This window comes from Symphalangus syndactylus, chromosome 14 (genome assembly GCF_028878055.3).
Source record: "Symphalangus syndactylus isolate Jambi chromosome 14, NHGRI_mSymSyn1-v2.1_pri, whole genome shotgun sequence".
Lineage (NCBI taxonomy): Eukaryota > Metazoa > Chordata > Mammalia > Primates > Hylobatidae > Symphalangus > Symphalangus syndactylus.
The window spans coordinates 118345417-118360674 of record NC_072436.2 but is presented as its reverse complement, the minus strand read 5'-3'; the positions used below and the strand labels follow the sequence as shown (position 1 = coordinate 118360674).

Below are 15258 nucleotides of genomic sequence, written 5' to 3'. Positions count from 1 at the left end.
AGGAGGCTGAGGCGGGAGGATCACTTGAGCCCAGGAGATCAAGGCTTCAGTGGGCTGAGATTACACTGCTGCCCTCCAGCCTGGGCCTCAAAGAGAGGCCCTGTCTCACACAACAACAAAAATTACTCAGAGTACCTTGTTTTCTGCTCTCAGACATGTACCTGTTTTTCATTTAAAAAAAAGTTGAATTCAGCCGGGCATGGTGGCTCACGCCTGTCATCCCAGCACTTTGGGAGGCCGAGGCAGGTGGATCACCTGAGGTGAGGAGTTTGAGACCAGCCTGGCCAACATGGTGAAACCCCATCTCTACTAAAAACCCAAAAATTAGCGGCATGGTGGCACGCACCTATAATCCCAGCTACTCAGGAGCCTGAGGCAGGAGAATCTTTTGAACCCGGGAGGTGTAGGTTGCAGTGACTGGAGATTGCACCACTGCACTCCAGCCTGGGTAGTAAGAGTAAAACTCCTTCTCCAAAAAAAAAAAAAAAAAAGTTGGCCGGGCGCGGTGGCTCACGCTTGTAATCCCAGCACTTTGGGAGGCCGAGGCGGGTGGATCACGAGGTCAGGAGATCGAGATCACGGTGAAACCCCGTCTCTACTGAAAAATAGAAAAAATTAGCCGGGCGTGGTGGCGGGCGCCTGTAGTCCCAGCTACTCGGAGAAGCTGAGGCAGGAGAATGGCGTGAACCCGGGAGGCGGAGCTTGCAGTGAGCCGAGATTGTGCCACTGCACTCTAGCCTGGGCGACAGAGCGAGACTCCATCTCAAAAAAAAAAAAAAAAAAAAAAAAAAAAGTTGAATTGTGTTTTATTCATTTTATTTTCATTTTTGAAATAGAGGCTCACTCTGTCACCAAGCTGGAGCTTAATGGCGTGATCTTGGCTCACTGCAATCTCTGCCTCCCAGGTTCAAGCCATTCTCCTGCTTCAGCCTCCTGAGTAGCTGGGATTACAGGCATGTGCCACCACACTTGGCTAATTATATTTATTTATTTATTTATTTATTTATTTATTTATTTTTGAGACGGAGTCTCGCTCTGTCGCCCAGGCTGGAGTGCAGTGGCGCGATCTCAGTTCATTGCAACCTCCGCCTCCTGGGTTCAAGCGATTCTCCTGCCTCAGTCTCCTGAGTAGCTGGGAACTACAGGTGCCCGCCACCACACCTGGCTAATTTTTGTATTTTTAGTAGGGACAGGGTTTCACCATTTTGGCCAGACTGTCTCGAACTCCTGACCTTGTGATCCGCCTGCCTTGGCCTCCCAAAGTGCTGGGATTACAGGTGTGAACCACTGCGCCCGGCCTATATTTATTTATTTTAACTTTTTTTTTTTCCAGAGTTTTGCTCTTTTTGCCCAGGCTCAAGTGCAATGGAGTGATCTCAGCTCACCACAACATCCACCTCCCTGGTTCAAGCAATTCTCCTGCCTCAGCCTCCTGAGTAGCTGGGATTACAGGAGTGAGCCATTGCGGCCAGCCGTTATATTTATTTTTAATTAATTAATTTTTTTGAGAGGGGTCTTTATCACTCAGGTTGGAGCATAGTGGTGTGATCACATCTCACTGCAGCCTTGACCTTTTGGGCTCAAACGGTCCTTCTGGCCAGCGCGGTGGCTTACTCTTGTAATCCCAGCACTTGGAAGGCTGAGGCAGGTGGATCACCTGAGGTTAGGAGTTTGAGACCAGCCTGGCCAACATGGTGAAACCCTGTCTCTACTAGAAATACAAAACTTAGCCAGGCATGATGGTACATGCTTGTCGTCCCAGCTACTCAGGAGGCTGAGGCAGGAGAATCACTTGAACACAGGCCACGTAGGTTGCAGTGAGCTGAGATCATGCCACTACGTTCCAGTCTGGGTGATAGAGTGAGACCCTGTCTCAAAAAAAAAACCCCAAAAAACAAAAAGCAAGCTCCTCCGTCAGTCTTTTGAGTAGCTGGGACCTACAGGCAGGTGCCACCACACCTGGCTGATTTTTGTGTTTTTGGTAGAGACAAGTTTCACCTTGTTGGCCAGGCTGGTCTTCAGCTCCTGGGTTCAAGCGATCCACCCACCGGGGCCTCCGAAAGTACAGGGATTACAGGCGTGAGTCACCGCGCCTGGCCTGAATTGTGTTTTATAAGTAATGTCTCTGCTTAGAGACAGTTGGGACTTCAGGCGTCAGACCCCTCCTTCCACACTGCCCTCTCCAGGGCCTTGCAGCAGTGAGGTGTGTGGCGTTCACAGTTCCCTTCCCAGCCTGTGCCCACTGACTGCTGGCGCACTCTCTCCTAGGCCAACGAGGTGACGGACAGCGCGTACATGGGCTCCGAGAGCACCTACAGTGAGTGTGAGACCTTCACGGACGAGGACACCAGCACCTTGGTGCACCCTGAGCTGCAACCTGAAGGGGACGCAGACAGTGCCGGCGGCTCGGCAGTGCCCTCCGAGTGCCTGGACGCCATGGAGGAGCCCGACCATGGTGCCTTGCTGCTGCTCCCAGGCAGGTCTGTACCCCGCTACGGGCCTCCTGGAGAGGCCTTTGGGATGTGGCGCCCTGTGGAGGTGTCTGATGGGCAGACGGGGGTCTTGGAGGAGTGTGTGCTGGTTAGGATCCATTACGTAGGGGTGGGGCTTGGCCCTGCAGTAGCTCCTGACCTTCCTGGGATGAGCCCACCCCGCCCTGCCCGCCTTGCCTGAGTGGTCTCCCTGTTCCAGCTGACTTTCCTGTCAGAACGACTGTGGTTTCAAAGGTTGCTCAACATCTTTAGCTGTAGAGATAGAAATTATAGAAGTGAATGTCTCAGCAGGGTTTTGGAACCCTTTCACCTTTGCAGCACCCCTGAGGAGGCCATGTTCTCTCCCCACCTGTCCCCCACCCTCAGGATTTCTGTAGCCCCTGTATTTCGAGCTATTTGGGGCTGGAGTAGAGGGATGGGCAGAGTCTGGGAGAAGGTCAGATGAAGGAGGTGTCCAGTGGCTCACGTGGATCAGTGCTTTCCGTATCGCCCCTGCTACTGGAAAGTCCGCTCAGATGCTAAAGTGTAATTGTGAAGCAAAAATTAAACTCTCAGCCCTGCAGCCAGCAGCCAACGGATGGACCCCTCTCTCAGCCTCAGGCACTGCTCAGTCAACCTGAAAATCTAGTTCAGGCCATCGTTAGGGAGGTCAGGCAGGCCTCATTAGGCCCCTCCCTTTGGAATTCAGGCCCAGCTGACCAGCTTTCACATTAAACAGAGACTGACAAAGGTGGGCTTTTTATAGCAGCAACAGCACACCACATTCCAGCCTCACTAGTGTAGCATCACATGACAGGTGGCAGGCCCTGAAAGAAATCCAAGTATTTTACCCCAAAGTATATTTCTTTGACATATTTCAAATGGCCCTACAGGACTGTCTCTTGTGGGGAAAGTCAGTCCCCTGTAGAGAATCTCCGCCCTTCCCAGGTCTTTTCCCTGATGCAGGAGGGAATTAACTCGGAGTCTGGCCCCTTGTGAGGTCTGCTGCCTGCTGCCTGGAGGCCTCATCTGCTTGATAAAGCCTTAGTCTCCACAGCCCCTTATCTTAAGCCGAGGCATTCCTTTCTATTGATTCCAAGTCTTTAGATAATAACTCTTTCAAACAAACAATTGCCAATCAGAAGATCTTTGCATCTGCTTTGACCTGGAAGCCCTCCTGTCCCCCACTTAGAGCTGTCCCACATTTCCTGACTGAACCAGCATCTTGCATGTAGGGTTGATGTCTTCTGTTTCCCCAAGATGCATAAACCCTAGCGTAGGCTGATCCCCTTCGGCACATGCTCTCAGGGCTTCCTGGGGCGGCATCACAGGCTGTTAGTCACTCTTATTTGGCTCAGAATAAACCTCTTCAAATATTTTACAGAGTTTAAGTCTTTTTGCCAACATAATATACCCACAAGTAAGTGCCTATATTGTAAGTGCACAACCAGCAGGTTTTTCAAACTGACCATTCCCACGGCCCTTTTCTCAGGCAAGAACAAAACACTCCCACACCCAGGGTCCTCCCAGGCCCCTGACAGCAGCCAGCTCTCCACCGGCCCTGCATCTTCCTTAAGTTCCCCCACACAGCAAGGTCCTTCCTGTGCCTGGCTTCTTCCACTTGCTGTTGCGCTTGTGGATTTAGCCCTATTTTTTTTTTTTTTTTTTTTTTTGAGATGGAGTCTTGCTTTGTCACCCAGGCTGGAGTGCAGTGGTACGATCTCAGCTCACTGCAGCCTCTGCCTCCTGGGTTCCAGCGATTCTCCTGCCTCAGCCTCCTGGGTAGCTGGGATTACAGGCGCACCCCACCATGCCTGGCTAATTTTTGTATTTTTTAGTAGAGATGGGTTTTCACCATGTTGGTCAGGCTGGTCTCCAACTCCTGACCTCAGGTGATCCGCCCGCCTCGGCCTCCCAAAGTGCTGGGATTACAGGTGTGAGCCACTGCGTCTGGCCGTATTCAGCCCTATTTTTGTGCATCACTGTAAATTGTTTACTTTTACTATTCTATTGCGAGAACATGCTGTGACTTTAAAATTTATTCACCTGTTGACGGCAGTGGGTAGTTTACTGTTTTTGGTTTTGAGGGTGAAGCTGCTCTAGGAATTCCATGTCTTTGGGAGCATGGTATGGCCCTAAGCAGGATGGTCATCGGGAGCACGTCCCTTCAGCCTTGGAAGTTCCTGCAGGGGCTGCAGGGTCACCTGCTTCTGGCATCTGTGGCTCCTGGGCTCCCTGACCTCAGCAGCACATGGCTGTGTCTGCTCTCCTGCTCACCTTGTGGGGGGCGTGCAGAGATGGTACCATGTGCTTCTTACTTGCGCTTCCTGGGTGACTGATAAGGTGTGCACCTTTCATCAGGGTTGGGAGCTCCTCTGCCTGCTCACTGATTGCAGGAGGCGTCTGCAGACTTTTTCTCTAGAAGAGTTGCCACATGGCCGCCGTGGCAACTGCTCAGCCCGGCTTTTGTGCTGCAGAAGCAGCCAAAGGCACGTGGGTCAGTGAGCATGGCTGTGTCCCAGTGAAACAATTTTCAGAAACAGGCCGCGGCAGGATTGGCAGGATTTGGCCTCTGCCCCTGGTCTGTTGGGTCCTCCGTCTTTTTCTCACTGATCATAGGAGTCCTTTAGATATGAGTCCCTTATGGGGTGTGTGTATCACAGATCCTTTTTCCTGCTCCGTGGGTCTCCTTTTCACCTTTTGAGGAACAGATTTTTGTTTTTGTTTTTTTGTCAAGATGGAGTCTAGCTCTGTTGCCCAGGCTGGAGTGCGGTGGCGCCATCTTGGCTGACTGCAACCTCTGCCTCGCGGGCTCAAGCGATTCTCCTGCCTCAGCCTCCCAAGTAGCTGGGATTACAGGCACCTGCCACGGCGCCCAGCTAATTTTTGTAGTTTTAGTAGAGACAGGGTTTCACGCTCTTGGCCAGGCTGGTCTCGAACTCCTGACCTTGTGATCCACCCACGTTGGCCTCCCAAAGTGCTGGGAGTACAGGCATGAGCCACTGCCCCCGGCCAGAACAGATGTTTTTAATTTTGCTATAGTTGAGCTAATCCATTTTTCTTTTATGTTTATTAGCACTTTTGTGTCCCACTTAATAAATCTTTGTTTACTACACAGTCACTATGATGTTTACTTACGCTTTCTTTTAAAAGTGTTACTGTTTTACCTTCATATTCAGATCTGTGATCGCTACATAATTTTTTTATTTTGTTTTGTTTTGTTTTGAGACAGTCTTGCTATGTCACCCAGGCTGCAGTGCAGTGGCACAATCTTGGGTCACTGTAGTCTCTGCCTCCCGGATTGAAGCAATTCTCTTGCCTTTGCCTCCTGATTAGCTGGGACTACTGGCGCCCGCCACCATGCCTGGCTAATTTTTTTGTGTTTTTGGTAGAGAGAAGGTTTTGCCATATTGGCCAGGCTGACCTCAAACTGCCAGCCTCAAGTGATCTGCCCTCCTTGGCCTCCCAAAATGTTGGGATTATGGGCGTGTATTTTCTCACCAGTTTTTGAGCAGTATAACTCTTGGTGGGGCATGGTGGCTCATGCCTGTAATTCCAGCCCTTTGGGGGCCGAGGCAGGTGGATCATGAGGTCAGGAGTTTGTGACCAGCCTGGCCAACTTGGTAAAACCCTGTCTCTACTAAAAATACAAAAACTAGCCGGGCGTGGTGGTGTGTGCCTGTAATCCCAGCTACTCAGGACGCTGAGGCAGGAGAATCGCTTGAACCCAGAGAGGCAGAGTTTGCAGTGAGCCGAGATGGCACCACTGCATTTCAGCCTGGGTGACAGAGCGAGACTCTGTCTCAAAAAAAAAAAAAAAAAGTATAACTCTTTTGGGCTACACACATTTTGAACAGCTCATTTGTGGCTGGATCTAACTGCTGGCTAGTGCTGCTCATCTTCTGGGGACTGTGGAAAGCACGTTGGGCATCCGGGTGCAGACCGTCCGGTTTATACAGTCTCTGCCGTGTGGCATGGGCCTCTTGGTCCCCAGCGTGACCTTGCATGTGGGCCTTCTCTGTTCCCGTCAAGCATCAGGAACAACTGTCCTGAGGAGAGGAGGAGATGGGTGGTGAGGGGTGCTGAGCCCCTCGTCATTGCTTCTGAGGGAGTAGCAGGTTTCACCATGGTGGCCTGGGGAGGCGGGGAAGGGCCTCCTGGCCGATGGACCAGGGTGTGTTTTCCTCTCGCTGATTCTCCTCCCCTCAGAGGGCAGTTTTCTGTCACAGTATCTGAGCCTGTTGGTAAAACAAGCACCCAGTCGTAAGAAACAGAAAGTAAAGTCTTCCTGTAACGTAGCCTAATTTTAGATGGCGGCTGTGGAAGGCAGCCGCACCTCCCTGTCACCGTGTAGGAAGGAAGGGGCTGATGCAGACAGGCAGCGCCAAGTTGAAGACCCTATTGGGAGGCCATGAAGTGGCGCAGGCCTCCTGGTTTTGGTTTCTTTTTTTTTTTTTTTGAGACGGAGTCTGGCTCTGTCGCCCAGGCTGGAGTGCAGTGGCATAATCTCAGCTCACTGCAAGCTCCGCCTCCCAGGTTCACACCATTCTTTGCCTCAGCCTCCCAAGTAGCTGGGACTACAGGTGCCCACCACCACCCCCGGGTAATTTTTTATATTTTTAGTAGAGACAGGGTTTCACCGTGTTAGCCAGAATGGTCTCGATCTCCTGACCTCATTATCTACCAGCCTCAGCCTCCCAAAGTGCTGGGATTACAGGCATGAGCCACCGCGCCCGGCCCTGGTTTAAGCCTGAGTGTTTAAGGCCATGGGATTCATCCTGAGCTGTCCCAGGAGTGGTGCGTGGTGGGCATTTCTGTGGGTGTGAAACTGGAACTTCTCACGGCTGAGCACGGTGGGTCCGGGTGGAGCAGAGTGCACGGTCCTCCTGACTCTGCCCCCTTCTCCTGGGCGTGAGGAGTCGCCTCACTCTCCCAGGCCCCTTTCTTTCCTGGAGCGGAGCAGTGCCCGGCCTGCACGGAAGGTTCTCCCGAGGACTCCTGCGGGAGGGTGGCAGTGGGGACCGCTAGAGCACAGAAGCCGCTGAAGGCACAGGTGTTTCCCGTTGCCCCTGGCCGCTGTGTTTTCCAGAACTTGGCTGTGGAGGAGTCACTCCCTTCAGAAGGAGGACGGGTACTTGGAAACCCCTTCCTTTTCCCTGTTGCAATTGCTGTTAAGTTTTAGATTAAAGTAGAAGTTTGAACTCCATCGCCCAGGGGTTGTGTGAGGACAGCAGCTCCCTAGAGAAGAGGCGAAGGTGCTTGAACCCAGATGTTGGTTTGTGTCGACCTGTGCTGTCCCGTGTGGGGCTGGGTTGTGGAACTTGTGACATGGGAGGGCACACGAGTGAGGAGTGTGAAGAGGCTGGAGGTTTTGAAATGACTGCATGTTGGGCTAAGTCAAATTTTTTGTTAAAATATATTTGGGCCGGGTGCAGTGGCTCACGCCTGTAATCCCAGCACTTTGGGAGGCCGAGGTGGGCGGATCACGAGCTCAGGAGATCGAGACCATGCTGACTAACACGGTGAAACCCTGTCTCTACTAAAAATACAAAAAAAATTAGCCGGGTGTGGTGGTGGGCACCTGTAGTCCCAGCTATTCCGGAGGCGGAGGCAGGAGAATGGTGTGAACCTGGGAGGCGGAGCTTGCAGTGAGCCGACATCGCGCCACTGCCCTCCAGCCTGGGTGATAGAGCCAGACTCTGTCTCAGAAAAGAATAAATAAATCTGTTTCTTTACCTTTTTTTTTTTTTTTTTTTGAGACAGGGCCTTGCTCTGTCACCCAGGCTGGAGTGTAGTGGCATCATCACTGCTCACTGCAGCCTCGGCCTCCCAGGCTCAAGCGATCTTCCGACTTCAGCCTTCTGAGTACCTGGGACTACAGGCGTGTGCATCCACGCCTGGGTGATTTAAAAATTTTTTTTGCAGTTGAGGCCTCCCCCTGTTGCCCAGGCTGGTCTCAAACTCCTGAACTCAAGACATCTGCTCGCCTTGGCCTCCCAGAGTGCTGGGATTACATGCGTGAGCCACCGCACCCAGCCCACTTCCTTTTTTTTTTTAAACGTGGCTCCCAGGACTCACATGTGGCTTGTAGCACACCCTCTGGAAAGCACCTTCCACACCCTCAGCTCGGGGGTGCCCATGGCCTTCAGTCAGAAGACATCATTTCTGTTTTACTTTGCAGGCCTCACCCCCATGGCCAGTCTGTCATCACGGTGATCGGGGGCGAGGAGCACTTTGAGGACTACGGTGAAGGCAGTGAGGCGGAGCTGTCCCCAGAGACCCTATGCAACGGGCAGCTGGGCTGCAGCGACCCCGCTTTCCTCACTCCCAGGTAATGACGGTGTTCCAGCACACCCTCCTCCCTCTTCTTCCCGTGGTTAGTTGTGGGAAGTTTCCCTTTTTGGTTCGTGCATTGGTAAGAGAGAACTTGCTTTCCTTGACGTAATGTGATTAAGTAAACCATATTCAAAAATTTTAAATTTATACCTGGATTTATGAAAGTTGGGAGAAGTCCCGCTTCTCCAGCCACATCCCCAGATCACTCTACATTTCTGAGGCTTCAGCAGAATCATGTGGCACAGAGCTGTGTTTGGACACTCGGCTTTCGGGCTCCTTAGCTATGGGCCGTGGATCACATGGTGGTCTGTGCAGGCTTTTGAGGGAGGTGTCACGATCATAAGTGAGTCTTCAGATTCATTTCCTTATAAATACCTGACATCCCCAAACTGGAAAGCTGTGACTCTGAATAAACAGAAGCATGACACGCAGCAGGCGAGATGCCCACTCATCAACGTCCAGAGTCCCTCTAGGGAGTCCAGAGTCCTCTTGGCTTGGATCCAAACATGGGGGTCTGGGTACGCATGTCTGAGGGCTAGGGGCTCCCACGTGGGAGTCAGTCCCTGGAGGATGCTCCTGACTTCAGGGAGACCCTGGGCTGGCTGATGGGGTTGTTACTTCAATCCCTTCTCCCCTTTGCTACTAGGTTGTCCTCCATCTTTGCCAGCCCGAGTCTCTTTAAGCAGCCACAAGAGTCTTCCCTTGCCCGCCGCCCGCCCGCTGTTACCGAGGCCCAGGGAACCTGGGTGGAGGGCAGCGCAGGAGGGGCCGTCCCTTGCACTCAGTGGCTCCTCTGCCCATAGGGTCCCCCTCCTTTCATTTCCCATGTGCCCTCCTTGAAGCCGCCCGTCAGCCCTGGGTGTGGGGACCCTGCATGGATGTCCTGTGTGCTTCGGTCCTGGCGAGCGTCCTGGGAGAGCTGTGCGTGAGTGAGGCATCGCAGGCGGTCCTCAGAGGCAGTGTGCTTGTCTTAGGCACTTTCCTCTCCCAGCACGTGGCGGTGTCAAGACAAGGGCCAGAGGACTGAGGCGTTTGGAAACTTGTGTCTCTGTGCTTGGTAATCACCTCTTCCTACGTGTTTAGTTTGTCCCTGTCTCCTGTTCAGTGTTTTCATTGTTACCTCTTTGAAGTGTAATGTCTATGCTACATTGTATGTTTCACTCTTCACCTTTCTTTACTTGAGCTTCCAAATGGTTTCCAAATGGTTTCCCACAGCATGTGGGTCCCAGCACCCGAGATGAAGCTGCCTTTGCTCCTTTGCCTTCGCGTCGCAGACGCAGCACCCCCTGCCAGTGGCCCAGAAGCCCTTGGAGGTGAAGTCACAGGGAGGTTAGCTAGCACCACCACGAAATCGAACACTGAGTTTTAACGGAGGTCGGTCTTTTTGGGGTTTTTTTGAGACAGGATCTCACTTTATTGCCCAGGCTGGAGTGTTGCAATCATGGCTCATTGCAGCCTCAACCTCCCTCAGCTTCCTGAGTAGCTGGGACTACAGGTAGGAGCTACTACGCCGGGCTGATTTTGTATTTTTTGTAGAGACAGGGTTTCATCATGTTGCCCAGGCTGGTCTCAAACGCCTGAGCTCAAGCGATCCACCCAAAGTGCTGGAATTACAAGCATGAGCCACCGTGCCCGGCTTTAATGCACATCTTAAAAATCACAAAACTATTGTAGATTTATCATTCAGGCATAGTTTTTGCTAGAGGTGGTTTTTGGAGTAATCATAAATATAGTACAGTAAGTACAGGTTTACCTGGAGACATGGTTCACTATCACGTTGATATGTTTTTGGCAAAAGAGAAAGCAGTATGGTTTTTTACCTTCTTGTTAAAGAAGGGCTTTTGCTTTGCAAGGAGGCTCTCAGGCTGCCCCTGCTTTCTTCTGGGCACCTGACCCAGAGGAGCAGGTGTGTGCAGGGCCCCCGATGCTCGAGCTGGTGCCCGTCCTGGGCTCCTGGAGGCAGCTGAGGGATGTGGGCTCACTGCGGTCTAAAGGCAAGAGCCAGAACATTGCACAGCTCATTCTCTCTCCACGTGCTTTTGTTCCACACCATGTCCTGTCCTGTCCCCCTCGGCCCCTCGTGCGGAGTCACAGATGACCCCACGGGTCCCCATCCTCTCCTGAACGGATGCTTCTGTCTCTCTAGCACTGACCCTCTTGCCGCAAAGCTGCACAGCATCCTCACTGATGAGGCGTTTGAGTTTTACTGTAGCCAGTGCCACAAACAAATCAACCGCCTTGAGGATCTTTCTGCCCGCCTGAGTGATCTTGAAATGAATAGGTAACTGACCAGTGCCTGGCCTTGCTGTCTGTTCCCAGGGTGTGGGGGACTCTGGATACCCACAGCCCCCTTGAGGGCCTGACCTGACTCCGGTGCTTCCTGAGGCCTAGCCTGGTTGCCCCGAGGCGACCAGGAGCCTCTCAGGCAGCGGGACTCTCCTGGGGCCCCGCCTCCCCCCCTGCACGCTATGGGCCACCAGGGCCCTGCCTCCTCCCCTGCATGCGCAGCCCGGGCCAGTGCTTTCTTGGTGGGAGGAAGTGATCAGTCTTTGCAAGCTGTGCTGACTGTCCTGTGTGTGAAAGAGGATACTTTCTGCATTTTACTAAAAGATTTCTTTCACTGAGCTCATGAGACAGAATTGGGAAAGTTAAAGATTTAGTCTGTAAACAGCTTTCAGGATTGTTAGTTTAAATGGAGTTTTGTGTACTCACAGTGAGCGTGTAAGGGAGCTGACTGTGTCTCAGCGGGGAGCTTCTGTGGCTGGCCCCCATGTCTAACCCCCAGTTACAGAAGACGGTTTTGGGTGGTTTGCACATATTGACGTGCCCGTTAGGCATCGTGTGGATTTCGCTTGCGGTGAAGCCCCTAGTTGGGCAGCTTTCCAGAAGGGTCTGGTGAAGAAAGGGGCCACTTTGGAGTTTTCTACAGCAGCCCTAGCCTAGCGGAAGAGGTGAGTGAGCATACAGGCTCATGCTGGCAATCTGGGACGGCTTCCTAAAGAACGGGCCCTGGCCTGTTGGGAGGGTGCGTAAAGGTGGCAGAAAGGTGAGCTATCCTGATGGTTCTAGCATGTTTAGAGGTATTTGTGAAACTGCTTACCTGTCTTGAGCCTGCCCCCGTCCCTGCCCCCAGGGGGCTTCTGCCGAGGCCAGCCCATCCTTGGTGGCGGGCGCTCACTGCTCACAGCCTTACTGAGGCTTCTGTCCTGCCTCTAGTTCCATTTCCAGGGCCTTTAACTCTTCTTATGTTCCGTGAAATGCCGTGAAGCACAGGGCCCCCAGCCAGTGCCCATTCAGGTAGAGAGGGTGGGGGTGGGGCCCGGCACTGATGGCCATTCTGGAGCATCAGGGGGTCTTGGCAGCACTGGTGAGAAAGCAGAAGTGCTCTTTGAAGAGGGCCTTCCATTCCGGTGATTCCAAAGATCCGCTAACCTCTATTTTAGGGGAAATCAGTTTTCGCCTGCTGTGTGTGTTCAGCTAGGGGTTCAGGGCCTGGCGACGATGGCTCAGCCTGCTTGGGGAGGGGCCATTTGTTCCCACGCAGAGACTTGCCCACCCACTCACCAGTAAGTTGAGCGCAAGCATGTCATCTCCGTATGTGAAAGTAAGCCTGAAGACTCAGGTCTCTTCTCTCATTTTCTGAAGATTTTTGACATAGAACTGATTTTTTCCCACATTGAGAACTAGCTCCAAGATGGCCATGGTCACCTCTGCTGGGCTTTGTGGGGGCAGAGAAGGGACTAGGATGTAGCTAAGTACAACCAGCAAGTCCTGTGGATCCTCACGTCCAGGTTCTGCCACCCCTTTTCCTAAGACTCTACGAAGCGGGCCAGGCACGGTGACTCACGCCTGTAATCTCAGCATTTTGGGAGGCTGAGGTGGGCAGATCACTTGAGGCCAGGAGTCTGAGACCAGCCTGGCCAACATGGCGAAACCCTGTCTCTACTAACAATATAAAAATTAGCCGGGCATGGTGGTGCACGCCTGTAGTTCCAGCTACTTGGGATGCTGAGATGGGAGGTTCACTTGAACCCAGGAGGTGGAGGCTGCAGTGAGCCAGCATTGTGCCACTGCACTCCAGCCTGGGTGACAGAGCCAAACTCTGACTCCAAAAAAAAAAAAAAAAAAAGACTCTACCAAGTGGTTAACATGCCATTCAATTCAACACAATCAGGACACACAACTGCCAGTCAGAACATTCTCCCCATAACCCTCAGTGGAGGAGATCTGAGTCTTGTGTTTTAGTTTCCATGGACTTGCCTGAAAGTAAGCTTATTTGGTCATGCTTTGTGGGTGACAAGAGGTGACTTAGTCCAGACCACCTCTGGAAGCTTTGATGTCGGATACGATGTCCAGTCACCTCAGAACAGGCCAACAGCTGTTGCATTTTCCAGGTACCCTGGAGCCCCTAAATACATTTCATTTTGTAGAAACTAAGAAGTGTGCCTTGGGGCCGGGCGCGGGCGCGGTGGCTCACGCCTGTAATCCCAGCACTTTGGGAGGCCAAGGCGGGCGGATCATGAGGTCAGGAGATCGAGACCATCCTGGCTAACACAGTGAAACCCCGTCTCTACTAAAAATACAAAAAATTAGCCGGGCGTGGTGGCGGGCGCCTGTAGTCCCAGCTACTCAGGAGGCTGAGGCAGGAGAATGGCGTGAACCCCCGGGGCGGAGCCTGCAGTGAGCCGAGATCGCGCCACTGCACTCCAGCCTGGGCAACAGCGAGACTCGGTCTCAAAAAAAAAAAAAAAAAAAAAAAAAGTGTGCTTTACCTGGAGGTATATTTTCTTTTTTCTTTTTTTTGAGACAGAGTCTCGCTTTGTCACCCAGGCTGGAGTGCAGTGGCGCAATCTCGGCTCACTGCAACCTCTGTCTCCTGGATTCAAGCGATTCTCCTGCCTCAGCCTCCCAAGTAGCTGGGACTACAGGCGCCCGTCACCACGCCCAGCTAATTTTTGTATTTTTAGTAGACACGGGGTTTCATCATATCTCAATCCCCGGACCTCGTGATCTGCTCGCCTCAACCTCCCAAAGTGCTGGGATTACAGGCTGAGCCACTGCACCCAGCCTGCCTGGAGGTATATTTTCTTTTTTTTTTTTGAGACGGAGTCTCGATCTGTCACCCAGGCTGGAGTGCAGTGGTGTGATCTCGACTCACTGCAACCTCCGCCTCCCGAGTTCACTCCATTCTCCTGCCTCAGCCTCCTAAGTAGCTGGAACTACAGGTGCCCGCCACAACGGCCGGCTAATTTTTTGTATTTTTGGTAGAGATGGGGTTTCACTATGTTAGCCATGGTGAGGTCTCAATCTCCTGACCTTGTGATCCGCCTGCCTCGGCCTCCCAAAGTGCTGGGATTACAGGTGTGAGCCACTGCACCCAGCCACCTGGAGGTATATTTTCAAATTATAAACCCTGTTGCTGGGCTGCCAGGCCAGGCCCTGCAAGGTCAGTAGGTAGAACTGAACGATGGGTCTGTCCTGTCCTATTAGTTCTAGGGAGTCTCAACAGTAATAGGATACAATTAAATTTGTATTAAGTCCGGGCGCGGTGGCTCACGCCTGTAATCCCACCACTTTGCGAGGCTGAGGCAGGCGAATCACGAGGTCAGGAGATTGAGACCATCCTGGCTAACACGGTGAAACTCCATCTCTACTAAAAATATAAAAAATTAGCTGGGCGTGGTGGCAGGTGCCTGTAGTCCCAGCTACTCGGGAGGCTGAGGCAGGAGAATGGCGTGAACCCGGGAGGTGGAGCTTGCAGTGAGCCGAGATCGTGCCACTGCCCTCCAGCCTTGGTGACAGAGTGAGACTCCATCTTAAAAAACAAAACAAAACAAAAAAACCTGTATTAAAATATACATTATTAGTCTCCAATTGGGAAAGGAGAGCCACACAGTAATTTGAACAGGGAAAGTTTAGTACTACAAAGAATGGGCTGGGTGTGGGCTGAAATTGCAGTGCTTTGGGAGGCTGAGGCGGGAGGATCACATGAGCCTGGGAGGTCGAGGCTGCAATGAGCTATGGTTGCACCACTGCACTTCAGCCTGGGCCACAGAGTCAGACCTTGCCTCTAAAAAAAGATAATGCAAACAAACAAACAAAAAATTTAAAAAATCATTAGAGAAAGAAAAAGAATGTCACAGGCTATGGGAGTAATGAGGCACTAGTTGGGATGTGTAAAAAGAACTCTGCAGAGTGTAGGGACAACAGCCACAGGAGCAGCCGCCACCCAGGGCCGGGGCAGAGCCCCCCAGCTACAGTCACTGCCACCCAGGGCTGAGGTCTGCACCAGCTGCAAACGGGGTGGTGGGTACACCACCGTGCTGTCAGGGCTTGTGGGGAACCTGCCTCCTGGCTGCCAGGAAAGCTATTCTGTTGCAGGACACTTGGCAGAGGCACCCCCTAGAGAACAGCTACCTGAATGGGGTCGGGGAAGCCCCTGGCTCTGGCT

The 15258-nt window shown here is 52.4% G+C and overlaps 1 protein-coding gene across 5 annotated transcripts in view; it reads left to right on the top strand.

The window, feature by feature from the left end:
- RAB11FIP3 (RAB11 family interacting protein 3) overlaps positions 1-15258 on the top strand; it is a 98111-nt gene that overhangs the window by 57127 nt on the left and 25726 nt on the right. For 3 of the 5 annotated variants that reach the window (XM_063617017.1, XM_063617016.1, XM_055242227.2), the window contains 2 exons: positions 2269-2480; positions 8653-8802. In XM_063617017.1, coding sequence (XP_063473087.1) covers positions 2269-2480; positions 8653-8802 — 362 coding nt within the window. Of the gene's footprint in view, positions 1-2268; positions 2481-8652; positions 8803-10953; positions 11089-15258 lie in introns of all 5 variants that reach the window. The other 2 variants (XM_063617015.1, XM_055242226.2) reach the window with 1 other exon arrangement.